Genomic DNA, 17,591 nt, shown 5'->3' with positions numbered 1-17,591 from the left:
CATAGACAAGTAATTGTATAAAGGTTTGACCCATGTGATGGTGATAACCCGAAGTATAATGTTGTCAGGTTGCAAAGATAAGTAATTGTATAAAGGTTTGATCCGTATGATGGAGATAACCCGAAGTATGATGTTATCTCCTTATTGAGTTCCGCCAAACTAACAATGATGTCCCGGAGAATCTGTGGAACATCTTCCATCTCCTCATCCTCATCATTATTCTCTACAACATCCTCAGCTACATCTTCATCCTCCGAGGCTGGGACAGTGACAATGAGAGTGTCCCCACTGATAAGAGGAGTAAGGTCAGCTGGATCAACTTCATCTTCATCCAGCTCAACATCTGCAACCTAGGCGGGGTTGTGTACTATGACAGGAACTTGGTTCATCTTCTATGTAGCTCGTCCAGTTAGGTTCCCTCTGTATGCTGTATGTTCGCTGTATGTTGTACAAGTCCCGGAACGATAGTGGCAGACAGACGTGTATGTTACATGTCTACTCTTCTAAGGTTCGGGCTGTACTGATCTTCTGGCATCCGATTGTATTCAAGGGACTGTTCACTCTTATTAAGAACAATCTAGGATACAACAGTTTCAAATCTTCTTATTTCATTGATTGGTGTTGGATATGATAATCCAGATGTATTTAAATCATCAATGAATGGAGTATACGCACTCGCACGACTTCCACGACCCCTCTTGATATCTGTAGCTCTTGTAGATGCTAAGATGGAGTAGATGATACACTTTTCATCCTTAAGATTTTTAACGTTGATGATGGCACGTTTTCCTGCTAGTTTTGAAGGTGTTGGAATCCAAGAGCTACCACGTATAGGTTGATAGTTGTATAATTCCATGCTGAATGAGGGAATGAAGGCAAAAAAATTGGGGAGGAGGGGGAGATCTGTCCTCCGCCGTTTGCCTGCCGGGTAGTCCGCTGTGTCCGCCCCCTCCGCCGTTCTTCTGCGCATGTGCATAAAAAAATCCAAAAAACAGTAGACCTGTCTTGGAGCATTCAGGGGTAAATATACTCTCCAAAAAAATATTCATATTTTACATCGGAGCCTTCACCATATATAAAAAACAGGGGTAAATATATTTCACTTGATCCCACGCGGGTCCATTACAACTACTGCTAGCTAAGCATAAATTATCGTTTAAATGACAATTTATGTCATAATGTATTCAGAAGTACGAGAAACTTCATTTTTTGAGCTAATGATGAAAATGTTATGCTTTTTACGTATAAAATACGCTTATATGGGAATTCTTGGTTTTCCCTCTTTTGTATGGGTTAGAATTGATATATTTGAATGAAAAGTGTGATTCATATTATTTTACAGTATAGATGGTGTGTTATAATGCACATTGTAGAAATATATATTTTTTAGTAAAACAAAACTAATTTTATATTTATGTCTGGGGTGTAAAAACTTAAGTTTCTGTTGAAAAAAAAACTATTTTGCAGACTGAAGATGGGAGATGAGCAGCCAGCTGCTCTTCCTGACGCGAAATCTAGAAATGTAAGCATTAAAGAGATTGTTCAGAATTTTCTAAGTGAAGTTTACTTGGAGAACATTTGAACTTGTTCAGGTTAGGTAGGTGGTTAACCAGGGTACCTGGAGTATATTTAAACCTGTTCAGGTTAGGTAGGTGGTTAACCAGGGTACCTAGAGTATATTTAAACCTGTTCAGGTTAGGTAGGTGGTTAACCAGGGTACCTGGAGTATATTTAAACCTGTTCAGGTTAGGTAGGTGGTTAACCAGGGTACCTACCCCTCTCCTTTTTTTCCAAAACTCCCCCCTCTTATTTTTTTCCATAACTTATTTTTTCTAAAACTTCCCTCTCTTCTTGTTTCTAAACTATGTTTGTCTCTAGTCGGATGGACAGCTCCCTCACCTTGTTAATATTCAGTTTAAGAGAAAGACAACAATACAGGTATTTTTATTTACTATTTTTTATCACTGTAATTCTTTTTATCAATCGAATAATTTCTGGATAAGATTGGACTTTTTGTCTAAAAAATGGGGCACTTTAAATATGTCGTTGCCCAGGAAATTCAGTTACTCTCGCTGTTTACCCGCACTTGGTCGTAAATTACGATTTACGCTATTTTTCCCAATAAATCTACTCAACGTAGAATCTCAAACATTCATGTGGCTCTCCCGAGTCCCCCCCATCAAAGTATTAGGCAAATCGGTCCAAGAGGTCCTGAGTCATGATCGGACAAACAAACAAACAGAGATTACAACTTTATACTAAAGATTTACCGCTGCTATTAATACAATTATATTTATTGAGACCCAGGTCAAGTATGAAATGGCTTTTCACAAATCTTTGCCAACTTTCAATAATGAGATATCCCCTAAAAAATTGAAATTGTTAATTTGATTTTTTGGAAGCTAATCCTGGATTTTTTGTATATTTCAAATTCCAAAGTCTCAAATATAAAGGATAAAGAGGGTGTTGATCATTATAGCACTTGTTACAAAATTACGCTGATAGTTACACAACTTGTCTAGGATGTAGCACTGTACACAGATTTCAAGTTGGATGAAAGCTACACCCCGACTAGAATCTCAGTCAGGGTGGGAACTAATTTCAACGATCTACAAGAAATAGAGGTAAAATATTAACAACGAGGATTTTTTAGTTTTCGAATTTCAAAAATGAAAAATGTCGAAATTTTTTTCTAGGTAAACTTTGTCATATTAAACCATCCTTTAGACCTTATTTGGGGTCATGTGAGTTGCCACAAAAAACGTGGTTAGGTCAAGGTTAGATATATATTGATATAGTCGTGTGCAGTTCCTCTTTTTCAGATGGAGGGTCAGGGCACATTTAATGAGAATAAACCAAATCTAGTTATGGTCTATGTTTCTTTCATTCAAGTCCCACCACTAAAAAACAGCCAATTGATGAATGATAAATCTCATAAGTTCTTTTAAATAATATTAAAACATATCACATATACCGAGGAAAATAGGATGGATGGGGGAATGTATTTCTGATGTTAGAAACATATAATGTTTCTTATTTTAGGTGATAGATATATCTGAACCGAACGGGTGGATAATAATACCTTTAAAGGATATGAATGACAAGCTGGTTAGAACCTTTATGCTGCAGATAGCAGTTCTACAAAATCATCAACAGGTAGAACCATACAGCTCTGGAATAGGAACACATACTTTTAGACAAGTTTTGACTTAGAATATTCCAATGAAGATTATACACATCAAAGGTGCAGTGTAAACCGACCCATTTCACTTCCTTCATGAGTTAATGAGTTAATAGTATAACTGTTTGCCTTGTAACAACATCAAATACACCTTATTGCTAATGTCGTCTTCATAATCCAGGATTTTTTGACTTATGTAAAGTGTGATGTGAAACTAATAGAAACTTAAAGAGACTGAAAGGGTAATTTAAAGTGACTCCCCATGCAAATCTAGCAATGCCCATTGCTCAATGAACAACGGTATCCTTGACACTTTAATCTGATTAAAATTTGAAAATAACGTCGTTTTTCTTGCTCGAAAAGTGTGAATTATGTTAATTTCTCCATTTTATCTTCACAAATGAAAATAAGCTGTTTTCAAAATTATAAACATCGATATCTAATTGAAAAGATGAAGCTCCTCTCCTAGCCCCTTGATAAAGACACCAATTATTTATATTTTTACCTAATAATATATTTATTATGTAGGGTCGAGATACACATATGCGGCAGATAAAGATCCATTCTCCTGTCCAGAACCAACCCGTCTCATCAGCTGACTTCGCAACCTTCGCAAACCCAGACTTTAAACAGTTCCAGAGTATCAGATGATCTAATTTATCCAGTTTTTTAGATTTATTGACGACAAATTTTGAGGTTATTTTGTGACTATTTTCAGAAAATAATTCACGATGCCTTCTCCCGTCAAGAAACCAAGAACTATGGAAGATACCCTCCAGGTTAGGCCTTTCTTAAATTTTCTAAAATATATATATTTTAAAATTTCATTATGATTTAGTAATTTCACTTCGAAATAGCTGGTCCTTAAAAGTCTGATTTAAGGTCAAAACTTACGTTATATGATCCTCGGGATCAAACAATTATCCGTGTGTCGTCCGTCCGAAGTATTAATATTTCTCTCGCATATCCTGTGGCCGAGAGTCAACTAAATTAATAGATTGAAAAAGTTGGCACAGTGGATATCAAGATCAAGCGTTCACTGTGCTCTAAATCGACCCCAAGAGGTCGACCTTGTGTGACTTAAAAACTTCTTTGCCATCACTTCTGTGAAGGTTTTGGGGGCCAAAATCCGGTTTTACATAAATCTGAACACACATGGGGAACCCAAAAAAGGCCCCCAAAAATGGTCCAAATTTTTAAATGGCCGAAATCGTGTTAAAAATTGTTGAATAAAAAGTCTACTTCGATGAACCCCCAAAACTTTCTTTTTGGTCATCAAGATATCAAAAGAGTTATTGACGAATATAAATATCTAGTCCGTAATCTGAAAATTTATTTTAGCAAAACGTGAATTAGTGGAAAATAGATAGTTTTAACGTCAAAATATGAAATAAATAACCTTTAAAAAAAATATAATTGAGTAAAATTAGTAATAGACGATTGCAAGTAGAAATGAAAGATAAACAACGCTAAGGAAAGAAATGACGAGGAAAATTAAGAAGAAAATTACGGTGGAATCTGATATTTTAGAGTTAGTTGTTAAGAAAAGATAAATATATAATAATACCAAGGGAATCCAGGACAACAACAATAAAAAGTGAAAGTGAGGATTACAATTTAAAAACAAGAAGGAAAACATTTTTGAAAATACGCACCTGACCATGAAAAAAAAAATATTACTGCCTTTTCACCAACATTACCGACTTATGATTCCCCAACAGAGGGAGTTAAGGTTACTTAACGTCCCTGGGGACAGTTATGTAAAATAACCACCTGCTGTGTAGAGTTTTCGGGGGAAAAATTCGCACATTTTCATCCCAATAGGCGATAAAATTGTGTACAACTACTTTTTCGGAAAATTAAAAATTTACTTAACCTCGGGTTCCCTTTGGTAAAGTAAAATTCCCCTAACTTCTCTGTAAAGTAGTTGTAAATAATTATAAATACTTATATCTCGACTCTAGATATTTAAAAAATGTTACTTACAAGTTCTCTCTCTAAATCTATTATCATAATTTTATACTCATCATAAATCTAAGTTCTAATTTTCTTTTATCTTTTTTTCCTTTTTACATCCATTCCTTATTTATGTCTTTCATTTTTTTCCTTTTATTTAGTTGTTTTTTTTACTCTTCTTCCTCTTTCTAACTTACACTTTCATTATAATGTTTTCCCTTTGTATGTGTATGTCTTGTTTATAATCTGCTGGTTAATCTATATTCATCCTTTCATCCTCATATTCTTATCTTTGATACATTTTTTCATACGTTTTTTTTTGCAGATAGTTTTTTCTAGAGTACAAATATTTCATTTACATAATTCTCTGTCTAACTCCTCTGTTAAAATTCTTAAAAAAAATTTTTTTTCAATTTATCTTTATTTGAAATATTTTGATTACTCCCCAATTTAATTTTTACTGTCATATTGATTATCTATATAATAAAACAAGACATTCGTATGTATATATGTTGCCTATAGCCGGCCAAACCGGCAGGACTGATGGGGCTGAAATTTTTTGTGGACACTAATAAGTGGCGGGGGGGGGGGTAGGGCGGCCCTGTAAAAATTGTTCAGAGATGCACTTTTTCTTTTGAATAGATATATATGAAACTAAGAAAAATCCAAAATATTTTTTATTTTTGACCATTTTTTCCGGTGCCGTCGGAAAAAAACGTGATTTTTTGGCCTTTTTTGAACTTGATTTTATTTCTTAAAACTTTTATAAAATCCAAAGTTTTTGACTGAGAATAATGTTTTATATCATTTTGGAAATCCCAGATAATGGTCTAAAAGATCAAACCAACTTATAATGAATATTTTGAAACTGTCGTTTACTACATTTGTGTGAACTTGCAGCAAGAAACCTCCTGAGCAGCTTAATATGGCGAAAAATCAGGGCCATTCTCAAGGAAAGGACTGATTGGAGAACAGTTATGTCTATTGAATCTATGAAAATTGTTCCTTTTTTCCCTATGCCAAACGAACAGTTCCCCAATGTACCTGATGTACTTCATACTGAAGCTCTGTACAGTACCAGAGATATTTTTATCTCATATGCAAATGGGATTATATCTGAGCTGGGAACTTTTAATTTCTGGATATTGGGATTAATGCTAGATCAACTTTTTATCTCGAGATTAAATAATGCTTGTTTTCAGGGGTGGAGACAGGATTTAAGTGAGGGGGGGGGTCAAGATTTTTTAGGAACAAAAAAAAACTAATTAGGAACAAAAAATCGTGCCGCATGTGAAATTTTTCTTTGACTTATAAGACTCAAAAAGAGTCCAAATTAATCACTAAAGACTAAAAAACTAAATTTTTAACTTTTAGGAACAAAATTACAGGATTAGAACAGGAATTTAGGAACAATTAAAAGATTGTTTAGGAATTAGGAACAAAAAAAAGGATTAGAACAGGAATTTTGGAACAATTAAAAGATTGTTTAGGAATTAGGAACAAAAATAAAGGATTAGGACAGGAATTTATGAACAATTAAAAAATTGTTCAGGAATTAGGAACAAAATTAAAGGATTAGGACAGGGATTTAGGAACCATAAAAAGATTGTTCAGGAATTAGGAACAAAAATAATGGATTAGGACAGGGATTTAGGAACAATAAAAAGATTGTCCAGGAATTAGGAACAAAATTAAAGGATTAGGACAGGGATTTAGGAACAATAAAAAGATTGTTCAGGAATTAGGAACAAAAATATAGGATTAGGACATGGATTTAAGGTGGGTCGGACACAGTATTAGGAACAGGAACAATAATAGGAACATTAGCAATTTAAGAACAAAAAGAAATTACTAGTTATACATAAATGCATGAAAATTAGGAACAATATTACAATTTTAATAAATGAGTATTGATTAAGGAACATTACTAGATATGAACAATATTATAACTTAAGTCTAGTTTCTAATTCTAAATTTATCGTTAACAATAACATTTACTTCTTGTCGTTGATTTTTAAATTAAACTGAAGAAAAGAAAGTCAAGATTTCCATAAAATAAAAAATCAAATAGCTTGAAATTGAAAAACACATACGATTTATCAAATTGGGAACGTTTTTTGCCTCGAAATCTCAGGGAGGGGCTACGCCCCTCACTGAATCTGTCAGGGGGGGGCGAATGTCCCCCCACCCCTGTATCCGCCCCTGCTTGTTCTCCTCTTGTTATTAATCTCCAGATTAATTAACTAATCGGGATTAAGGATATCCCATTCAAAAGTTTTCAGCCCATAAAAATATTTCTACTGACTTAGAAAAGAATAAACCTGGCCCACATTCTAAACCAGTTCTCCAGACTGTTAGAATATATGCAGCAACAACAAATCCTCCTCATTGTCTGATATGTATAGTCCATCACAGAGAGATGAAACAGCAGTTTCAAATCCAAATTTTGTCTGTTTTATTGTGTTCCAGGTCCATTTTGATTGTTGTGCACTTCCAAAAATTAAATGCTTTCAAAAATTAAATATTTTTGAATGACAATCAAGAAAACCGTGCAATGCTGAGATGAATAAAATGTAATATAATTTTTTGTTCCATTTATCATGTTTAGCTTAAAGCTTGATATTTAAGCTCTTTAAATTGTGTCCAACCTTAATCTTACGGGGACTGTAAAGGAAAAATAAAAGGGGGTATAGGCTGAAAGCAAAAATGCAAAATAATTTGATATTTGATTGTGCCCAACCTTGACCTGCAGAAGTTAAGAATTGACGATTCTACAAGGATTTCAATACATGTCATTGAAGTGGAGGAAAATCACTTTTCTTCAATGGCATATCACTTCAAAATATTTATAGATTTCTTAAGTTGTCTAAATCATTAAGCATAGAATATATCAAATAGAAAGTAAAAATCTTAAATGTTTTAATATTTGTCAGCGAGTGTTTTAACAAGGATTGTATATAGTAAAAAACCAGATTATTTTTTGACTAAACTTACATGAAAATAAAATAGTTTTCAACAATTTTTAAAACAAATTTTAATACTAAGTCTTATAAAGTAGTATCTGGGGTTTCCAAAATGATATTAAACAACATTCCCAAGTCAAAAACTATGTATTTTATAAACATTTTAAATGAACAAGTTCAAAATGTCCAAACACGTCAATAATTTAAAAGAGAGAGTTACAATTTTCAAAAACTCAAAAAAAGGAGTTTTTTGAACTGTTCATTAATCGACCATTTTTGAAGGTATTTCAAAAAGTAATGACATTTTAGATTAAGTATAAAATATAGAAAATGAAAATAAAAATTAATTTTTTTTGTTCAGTTCTCAGGTTATGTTAGTGAGCTGCAAGTGCGCATCAATAAAATCAATGATTTTGGGGCTAAAACTGCTTATAAAACTATCATTTTTCAAAATATTCAGTATAAGCTGGTTTTAACTTTTAGACCATTTTCTGGGATTTCCAAAATGATATAAAACACTATTCTCAGTCAAAAACTTTGGATTTTATAAAAGTTTTAAGAAATAAAATCAATAAAGTACAAAAATGGCCAAAAAATCACGTTTTTTCCGACGGCACCGGAAAAAAAGGTCAAAAATAAAAAATATTTTGGATTTTTCTTAGTTTCATATATATCTATTCAAAAGAAAAAGTGCACCTCTGAACAATTTTTACAGGGCCGCCCTATTGGGGGGGGGGGGGTGTTATGGTTTTTTAAAAAATCAAAAAAAATTGTTCTTTTTTTCACGGGCAACGCCGGGCGCTTCAGCTAGTTATTAATAATTCCCCCGATGATGTTTTATTTTCTCTATTCTATATTTTGATAATCATATAAATCATTCAAAATCGGCGATAACTTGAATTTTTTTAGACTTTTTATTTTCTTATTATAAAATTGAGTTTCGATGACCCCAATTATCTTCAGCATATTTTAAGTGGTCGGAGAATTTAATAAACCGGATTTTTTTTAATTAAATCAAAAATTTGCATACTTTTGGCCATTTTTTTATTTCGAGCATTTTTGAAGTCATTTTTTGGGGCCCCCTAATGTGTTTGTGATATCGGATTCTGACCCCCTAAACTATTGAAAAAGTCACGGTAAAGAAAATTTTTAACTCATAAGGTCAACCCTTTGGGTCGATTTAGAGCACTGACTAGCGCTATTTCACACAAAAGTTTTACCTCAGATTTGAAAAAAAATTTGAAATTGTTAAGTTTTGCATCATGGTAGCTACCCTGAGTTTCTTTTTTGTTTTCTTTTGATTAACCACAAAGGATGAGAATTCTCATACGACTGTACGGAATTTAGGATGTATTCTTATTTCTTGCATTCTGACTTTTTGAAACTTTACATGTCTCGTTATCTTTACAACATCCTTAAATTGATCATGAAAACACTATTTTCAATGCAGTACCAAAATTACATGGTGCTTAGGATCCATTAAATTTTGATGCGGATCCGGTTCCTGAATCCGCACTGGAAAAAATATGGATCCGTATTCGGATCCAGGTCATTTCTTTAAGATTTACTGAAATTTTTTAACAAAAATTTTTTTAATTTTGTGTCTCATTTTTATCGGTTATTTTCATTCTAAAAGATGAACCATTTAGAAATCAGGAATTTTTGTAATCTCTCTTTTATTTGGGTTTAGAGAGTGAAAAAGTTTTTTGTTTGCAGTTTTTGGTTGATATTTTGCCCCTTGGATCTGGATCCGTGGTGTGCATATTTTTATTTTTGCGGATCCGGATCCAGGAAGCCAAAATCTTAAGGATCCAACGGATCTGGATCCGGATCCTAAGCACTGGTTAAAGGGACTGTAATTGTCATTTTAAGTGACCCTCCATGCGAAGATATTACAATGCCCGATTTACAATGGTACCCTTTAAAGCGTCGTCTGATAAAAGCATGAATTAGATATTAATTTTTGCAATTTTAATTTCAGATTATTTTCAATTGTGGTTTCTCTATGAAATTGACTTGACTAATACAGGAAAATATATGGGAATTATCAGAAACTAACACTTGTAAACTCTTCCACAATAATATCAGATAAAGGTTTCAAGCAGTGTTTCGGATCCGGATCCGTATCAGGAAACGTTGATATGGATCCGGGTAGCGCCAAAAATTAACCAAAACCATGGAATAAATAAATCAAAATGGTTCGTAAATCTATTATTTACATGACGAAAATTTTTCAAAATTATCTTTAATAATTTAATGTTTACATTTATATAATAGTAATGACGACATTTTTAACTTTAGGATTAGTATAGTTTATAAATTATAACCTTGCATAACATTTAATAGGGAAAATCCGATTCACAGAATCAAAAGTTACCTCGGATCCGGATCCGAATCAAAATGATATGGATCCGAAACACTGGTTTCAAGGATACTGTTGTGAATCTGGAATTGTCATCTTTTCACAGATGATTACTTGAAATTACGTTGACAGTCCCTTCGAAGTCTCCTCAGTTTTTAATGTTATGTGTTGAGGTGTCTAAACTGTCTGAGCATGCTATTATTCCTACACGTGGAAGCGTGCTTGCTGCAGGGTAAGTTTATATTATTTTCTTTCAATATCAGTGCTTTAGTTCCGGATTTTTTAATCAAATGAAAAGTTTTCAAGACTTTCTTTTTTCGTTTTTTAATGCTGAACCTTAGTGAACCCTCCAGAGATTGGGAAGTTTGTATAAATCTCCTCTTAGTAAACAATTTTGATTTGTAATTTTGGTTTTGGTCGATATCTTGCCCCTAGGATTCGGATCCGTGGAACTGCATATTTTCCGGATACGGATCTAGAAAGCCAAACTGTTGCGGATCCTAAGCACACTGGTGGCCTGAATTGCTTTTTGAACAAAAGATTAATCCCAAAATTTCATCACTTGACTTACTGTATCGTAGGTATGATCTGTACAGTGCTTATGACTACGTTATCCCAGCCAATGGAAAGATTCTCGCCAAAACTGATATCCAGGTAGTGATTGTTTGGGGGGAGGGGNGTTAACAATCAGAATTCCCTTAGTGTAGATTTGGTTAATGATTTACTACAAAATCCTTAAAAATGTTAGGAGATATCTTATTGTCAATCTACAAAATGAGAAATTTACCACGATTTGACAAAGTCACGATCAAGTATTCCGGGGAGGTGTATAGAATAAGCCACTCAAACAAATATTAGAGTTTCTGTTGTTAAGGTAAAAGTCCCCCACGGCACCTATGGTCGTGTAGCTCCCCGGTCTGGGCTGGCCTGGAAGAATCATATTGATATCGGAGCTGGAGTCGTGGACGAGGATTACCGCGGGAACGTCGGGGTCATCATGTTTAACCACAGCAGCACCGAGTTCGTCGTTAAAGCTGGGGATAGGGTGGCCCAGCTTGTCTGTGAGAAGATTGCTTATCCAGAAATTGAGGTGAAGAATTGAGTTATTGACTGTTTCTAATATCTTTAAAGTTAAAATAGTGAGTAAAGCTCAAAGGGACTGTAAGCGTATTTTCAAGTGATCTTTCATGCAAATAAGGCAATATGTTTTCCTGCAGTAGACATGCGCAAGGCCCTTTTGCAGAGACACAGCAATAGAAAATAATCAGTTTTTAAGATTATAAACATTGATATTTTATTCGTATTTGGTCAGACTAAGCTTTTACGGGTACGGTTGTGAATCGGGCATTGACATCTTTGCACGAAGGGTCACTTGAAATTACGCTTGCTGTCTTCTTTTTTGATCTATTGTTTTTTATTATATATTTGTAAAGTTAAAATAGAAAGCAATGCTTAACGTCGATTTAATGTACTTTTTAATCATAGTTTGTATTTATTTTTATTTAGGGATATAAATTTTCATGAACATATTTTGTATGCCTCTTGCAGATTTTGTAAGGGGTTTCATGAGGCTAAATTGTAAAAACAAAACAAACATTGTAGCATTGAATAATAAAATTAGTTTATTCAAACATGTTAGTTATCACCATTGATGAAATATTTAAGATTCCTTAAATCGACTTATTTTTAGTTTAATTATATTTAATTTTTGTTTTCAAGGTTCTGGATAGTCTTGATGATACTGTGAGGGGAGAGGGTGGTTTTGGTTCAACTGGAACAAACTAGATCAAACCAGAACCATCTTGCTGAAACAAGAAACTCCCCTTTCATCCTGGCTTTTTTTTCCGTTGGATTTTTATACGCTCATTTTCTCATAGTATAATCCAAACCACTAAATATTTAAACAAAGATCCTTTTTTCATAATTTTACATAATTTATTCTAACCTTTTCTAATTTAATCCCAGCTCTTTGTATTCCTGACTTCACATCATTAATTCCAACCTCTCCGAATTAAATCCCAGCTCTCTGTTTTCCTAACTTCACATCATTAATTCCAACCTCTCCGAATTTAATCCCAGCTCTCTGTTTTCCTAACTTCACATCATTAATTCTAATCTCTCCTAATTTAATTCCAACTCTTTGTATTCCTAACTTCACATCATTAATTTCAACCTCTCCTAATTTAATCCCAGCTTTTCTTACTTGAGCCTTCTCGGAACTTATTTTCAGTTTATACTTTAATATGAAACCCTGTGAAACTATTACGCTTTTTATAAAAATTAGAGATCTCAGAACCATGACATATTTAAAGATTTATTTACAATCAATACTTTTGTAAGGTTGGATCGATCTCTATTCTACAGTCGATACAGTTTTTAGTTTGCTGCTCATTTGGCATTTTAATATGTGGAACTTTTTACGCTTATTTTGTCATTTAAAGAATCAATAAATATATTTTACGATTTATCAGATATTTTGTATTTGTTTTTATAGAAATAATGATAGAGCTAAGACTTTCTTCATGCCATACTGTGGTCTTAGTGGGTTCTTTCATCTTTGTTCTGTAGAAGGTACTAGAGAAGAGGAAGTTCAGATGGGAAAAGTTTGTTCTGGATTATAAGGTTGAATGTATTTTTACAATGCAGGCGCAGGCCAAATTTTACTGTTTCATCCCCCTTCTGAATTTATGACCTATTAACTCTCCAACCTACTGCAATATCTGACCTATTAACTCTCCAACCTACTGCAATATCTTACCTTCGACAACTCTTCAATTTTGTATTATTTGAGAGTTGGCTTAAGACCATTTCTGGCCGAGCGTTGCGGTTTTTTTTGCGGATTTGTTTTAGGTCACGAGTGAAGTATAGCGGATGTGCGTAGGTCGAAACATGAGAATTGAGAATGTAGTGTAATTGATGCTTTTAAATAGTTTATGAGTTGCACAATATTTTATTTTGAAGATTTAAAAAAACTCAATGTCTTTGGAAAACCTATGAGACCTTAAAATAGTTTATAATCCACATAAGCTTTTTTTCTACTGTCGGAATTTATAGACTATTCATCAACAAGGGGAGGAAGGCCAGCCACAACAATTTCTAGTCCGAGCCACATTCTCATTTTTTCGTCCGAGCCACCTCGAAATCCTCGTCCTTCGAATATTAACTTTTTAACGTTTTCAATTCTCCAAGATAAAACAATTTTTTTAAGAATCGGGTCACGTTAGAGCATAAGCAAAATAAGAAATTTTTGTAAATCGAAAAAAATACTTCCAAAAGAATTAAGGTTTTTCAGTGCAATGTCCTGAAAAATATTCAACTTTTTTACGTGCATTTTCAGATATTCCTGGTGTAGAATGCCGCAAATAATTCCAAATTTATAGAACTTTTAATCTTTTAGTTAATTTTAGCGAAAACCACACAATTTTTTCGGGTGTTTCCATGGGGAAAACCACAGGCAGAGGTATGGCGAATATTTTACTATTTATTTTGTATCACGAAGGTTAGCTATTATAGAGGCAGAAGAGATGGTGACATGGAAACGCCTCAACACGGAAACGACTCAACACGGAAACGGATCAAAAATTATTTTTGAGGCATTTTACTTTGGAAAATTTAAATAATATTTATTTCTTTTTTGACAAATATTAGCATGTGAAACAAACTACTTCATCTATTTTTCACTGGCTTTTCAAATAAGTACAATTTAATTTTCTGTGTCTGAGATATTTTTGCAAATTATGTTTTCAATTATGAAGTTGAAAAACTCAAGAAGTTTGAGTGCTTTAGTATAAGCCGTTTTAAATGATGGAGAAAAAACATTAAGGGGGTGGAGAACGACCCCCTTCCTTTGTAATTGGGTTAACACTTTGTTTTTGACGTTGCTCATAAATTGATTGATTTTTCAGTTAAATTCGGAGCTTGAAGATCAAATATTAAAGGAAAAAAATCTGAAGTTTAAAAAATTCTATCAGTTTTGATACAGGGTAACTCACAAAGGATTGACGACTTAAAACTCTTCAAATTTGACGATCCCAAGATTAAGTTAAGCCTTCTGTCTTAAATTTGGTCTTTAAATGGCTTAAATAACTAATGATTTGGCAAAGAAATGAAGAATTTTATAGTTGTTGGAAACAGTGGGAACAAACATACAGCAGGAGTTCCGTACAGTCGTCTTTGAAATCTCATCCTTTGTGGATAACCCTGTATTTAAAGAGATTGCTAGAGAAGTTTGTGAAGTAATCCTGAAGTTCAAGTTAAACGATAATTTTCTATAACGGGCATTTTGTATTTTCCTAAATTTTTTATTCTTGCCCCAAAATTTGTCAAATTATAGAATTCTAACTATTCCCCTCACCCATGACCCCNGTTCTGTAAATTCCCCCTGGGAAATTGTTACGTCTCTGTACGTCTGGTAACGCAAGCCGTAAGTGCGTTTAAACTGCACATTGCGTAAAGCCGGAGGAGGGGGGGAGTGCAGAAGTCCTCAATTAGTAATCACCGCCACCCAAATGTGTTTTGCGGCGTGTGCGCTCCTCAATTGGTAATGTCCACCACCTCAATTTGTAATCAAAAATCAAAATGTTTACATTAAATCGTTTATTTCTTAGAAATAAGACCATATTGACATCTGTAAATTGCCTTATGGTGTACAATATTCTTAAAGCTTTCTTTGTTAAATCAGCTAATTTGATCTAAGATTCGGCTAAAATATATGCAATGCCTTGTTTCTCAGTTTTGTTGACCAAACCAATCTGAAAACAAATACAGATGCCATGAAACCCGTTTGGTTGGCGGTGATTGCTAATTGAGGCTTCTGCACTCCCCCCTTCACCGGAGCTTTCTTTGTTTTATATATACACATATATAATTATAGTTCTTCCTACTCAGTAGGATAACAGCAGACACAATATTTCTACATATGTTTTAATTTTAACAGTGATTCAGAAAAGATAGAAAATGACCTTCTATTCGAGGAGTGACACAAACGATTCACAGATTAGACTCTCAGCCTTTATCTATACGCACAGTGTAAAGATAGTAGAAGTTGAACGATTTTGAGCAATTTGTGATGATATCTTCGTTTTTCTGAACTGTAATTCACGAACTTTGACGGTCTGGACTTTTTTAAAAAAAAAAACAAGTTCACTTTCAAAGATACCCCTAGGACCAGAACTGTTCGATTCTTTTTGAAAAATATACTTTTATTGGTTTGGAACAATTTGTTACATACGTTTTAAATCTTAAAGGATAAAAATTGTCATTGTCAATCGTGGAAATTATGTCATTGCTTAGGATCCAATTCATTATGCTGTGGATGCGGATACAGGGCCGGTTCCTTGATCCAATTCAGCTTTTTTAATTTACCATTCAATGATTGGCAAGGTTTTAATGATATCTCGTTTGTTAACACTAATTCTTCACTCTTCAGATTTTGTTTTTTTGATTTTTTGGTCCGGATCCGGACCTAGGGAGCGAAGTTGTTGCGGATCCGGATCCTTAGCACAAACTCAAATTTTATAATGTATCTTTTCCACCTGACGGTTTAAACCTTTGATATGCCAAACTTAGCATATTTGATCAACAGAATTTAATCTATCAGAATTCCTAACTTAACATATCTAAGGTCTACGACATTGGGTTGCAAAGATATAGTGATTTGAAAGTTTAGAGTTTGTGGCAAAGACTCAATTCCTTTAATTTTATCTATAAACCTTCAAATTGTAATGTAACAGATGTTAAACATTTAAATTTTCAAAATTAAAAATATTAGATTTTCAATGTTTAAAATATTAGATTTTCAATGTTTAAAATATCAGATTTGCGATGTTTAATATCTATGTATTCAATATTCAATATTCATTATTTAAATATTCAATGTTTAATCTCTAGATATTTAATGTTAAATATCTAAATATTAAATGTGTATTATATAATTATTCCATTTTTAAAATCTAGATATTCACTTTTTAATATCTAGATATTCACTTTTTAATATCTAGATATTGATTGTTAGGTATCTATATATTTACTGTTTAATATCTAGATATTCAATGTTAAATATCTAGATATTCACTGTTAAATATCTAGATATTCACTTTTTAATATCTAGATATTCACTGTTTAATATCTAGATATTCATTGTTTAATTAGAGTTTCCAATCGCAAGACTTTTGCGAAAGAAAGCGCAAATTTTTGCTTTCTTTGCGCTTCAATTTTGCGTGAAAAGAATAGCACTTTGTGCAAACATTCGCAAACTTCATTTCGTGCAAAATTGCGCTTTTGCGTTATTCTGTTTTGCGCAATGTTGCGGAACAAATTCTCAGTAAAATGTTGAATAAATTGGTCGTGTATTTTCTGAATATGAGCTGTTAAACATACTATTTTTGTACATAATTTTACACATATATAGATTTTCGTAAAAATTTGTCACTGTTCTATATCAATTTCTCGAGACATGAACATCAGATCATGGGTCTCGATCAAATCCTAAATGCTAAGGTTTCCCTTTTTTATTTTTCCTTCACAGTCCCTTTAAGCACTAATTGAAATTCGCTGAAAAAATTAATAAAGAAACAGCTTGCCCCCCCCCCCCGAGAAAATGAAAAATTAGCTGGTTTAGAAAGGATGTGTTTTGATAAAATTATCAAATTTAGCATTATACATTGAGATAAGATAAGAGTTCAAAACCTTGAACTGTAATTTAGTTATATCAACCATTTTCTATTATAACTTACTGCAAACTAGACATATGGTGAAGGTAAATAGATTATAGTACAATAGATGGCAACATAAAATTTGTACACTCTCAGTACAGCTGTATTCTGACGTTCCAAGTGTCAACTTAGTTTTTGTATCCGACAAAATTATTAATAATAGTGATAATTTTAGATTAAAGTGCTTATCTTACAGTAAAATAAGTGCAATTCTATGTGTTCTTTGATTTCTGTTTTTACATTTTTTTATTTAATCTTGGAAAGCATGTCAACTAATGTGAAAAAATTTAGTTTTTCTTGTTATATTTGACACTTGTGACGTCCTTTATAATTGATCCATTTCTCTGTTGCCACCTATTATACTTGATAATCTATTTGGGTGAAGGTAACAGCTATGCGACATTACTGGAACTGTG

At 33.0% G+C, this 17,591-nt stretch overlaps 3 protein-coding genes across 7 annotated transcripts in view; all 3 read left to right on the top strand.

The window, feature by feature from the left end:
* Window positions 1-1,474: 1,474 nt before the first annotated feature.
* Window positions 1,475-3,903, top strand: LOC111694800 (anaphase-promoting complex subunit 10). Its single transcript, XM_023463826.1, has 5 exons — window positions 1,475-1,522; window positions 1,879-1,938; window positions 2,523-2,624; window positions 3,043-3,156; window positions 3,710-3,903. Exons 1-5 carry the CDS (start codon window positions 1,475-1,477, stop codon window positions 3,830-3,832), a joined length of 447 nt encoding a protein of 148 aa, XP_023319594.1. The 3' UTR covers window positions 3,833-3,903.
* Window positions 3,831-12,932, top strand: LOC111694786 (deoxyuridine 5'-triphosphate nucleotidohydrolase). Its single transcript, XM_023463811.1, has 5 exons — window positions 3,831-3,960; window positions 10,636-10,694; window positions 11,044-11,116; window positions 11,337-11,552; window positions 12,182-12,932. Exons 1-5 carry the CDS (start codon window positions 3,913-3,915, stop codon window positions 12,245-12,247), a joined length of 462 nt encoding a protein of 153 aa, XP_023319579.1. The 5' UTR covers window positions 3,831-3,912; the 3' UTR covers window positions 12,248-12,932.
* Window positions 12,933-12,969: 37 nt separating this feature from the next.
* LOC111694782 (arylsulfatase B) overlaps window positions 12,970-17,591 on the top strand; it is a 28,453-nt gene continuing 23,831 nt past the window's right edge. For all 5 annotated transcript variants that reach the window (XM_023463806.1, XM_023463808.1, XM_023463807.1 and 2 more), the window contains exon 1: window positions 12,970-13,033. In XM_023463806.1, coding sequence (XP_023319574.1) covers window positions 12,985-13,033 — 49 coding nt within the window. In that variant the 5' untranslated portion in view covers window positions 12,970-12,984. The remainder of the gene's footprint in view (window positions 13,034-17,591) is intronic.

Source organism: Eurytemora carolleeae, unplaced genomic scaffold (genome assembly GCF_000591075.1).
Source record: "Eurytemora carolleeae unplaced genomic scaffold, Eaff_2.0 scaffold9, whole genome shotgun sequence".
NCBI classification, from domain to species: domain Eukaryota; kingdom Metazoa; phylum Arthropoda; class Copepoda; order Calanoida; family Temoridae; genus Eurytemora; species Eurytemora carolleeae.
This window is presented reverse-complemented; position numbering and strand designations above follow the sequence as displayed.

What these genes read in the sequence shown, in the direction of transcription:
- LOC111694800 (XM_023463826.1), top strand. Translation starts at nt 1,475, where the DNA reads ATGGGAGATGAGCAGCCAGCTGCTCTTCCTGACGCGAAATCTAGAAAT. An exon ending in AGAGAAAGACAACAATACAG is followed by an intron (nt 1,939 to 2,522) that starts GTATTTTTATTT and finishes CAACTTGTCTAG; the next exon opens with GATGTAGCACTGTACACAGA. An exon ending in TTCTACAAAATCATCAACAG is followed by an intron (nt 3,157 to 3,709) that starts GTAGAACCATAC and finishes TTTATTATGTAG; the next exon opens with GGTCGAGATACACATATGCG.
- LOC111694786 (XM_023463811.1), top strand. Translation starts at nt 3,913, where the DNA reads ATGCCTTCTCCCGTCAAGAAACCAAGAACTATGGAAGATACCCTCCAG. An exon ending in TCGCCAAAACTGATATCCAG is followed by an intron (nt 11,117 to 11,336) that starts GTAGTGATTGTT and finishes TCTGTTGTTAAG; the next exon opens with GTAAAAGTCCCCCACGGCAC. An exon ending in TTGCTTATCCAGAAATTGAG is followed by an intron (nt 11,553 to 12,181) that starts GTGAAGAATTGA and finishes TTTGTTTTCAAG; the next exon opens with GTTCTGGATAGTCTTGATGA.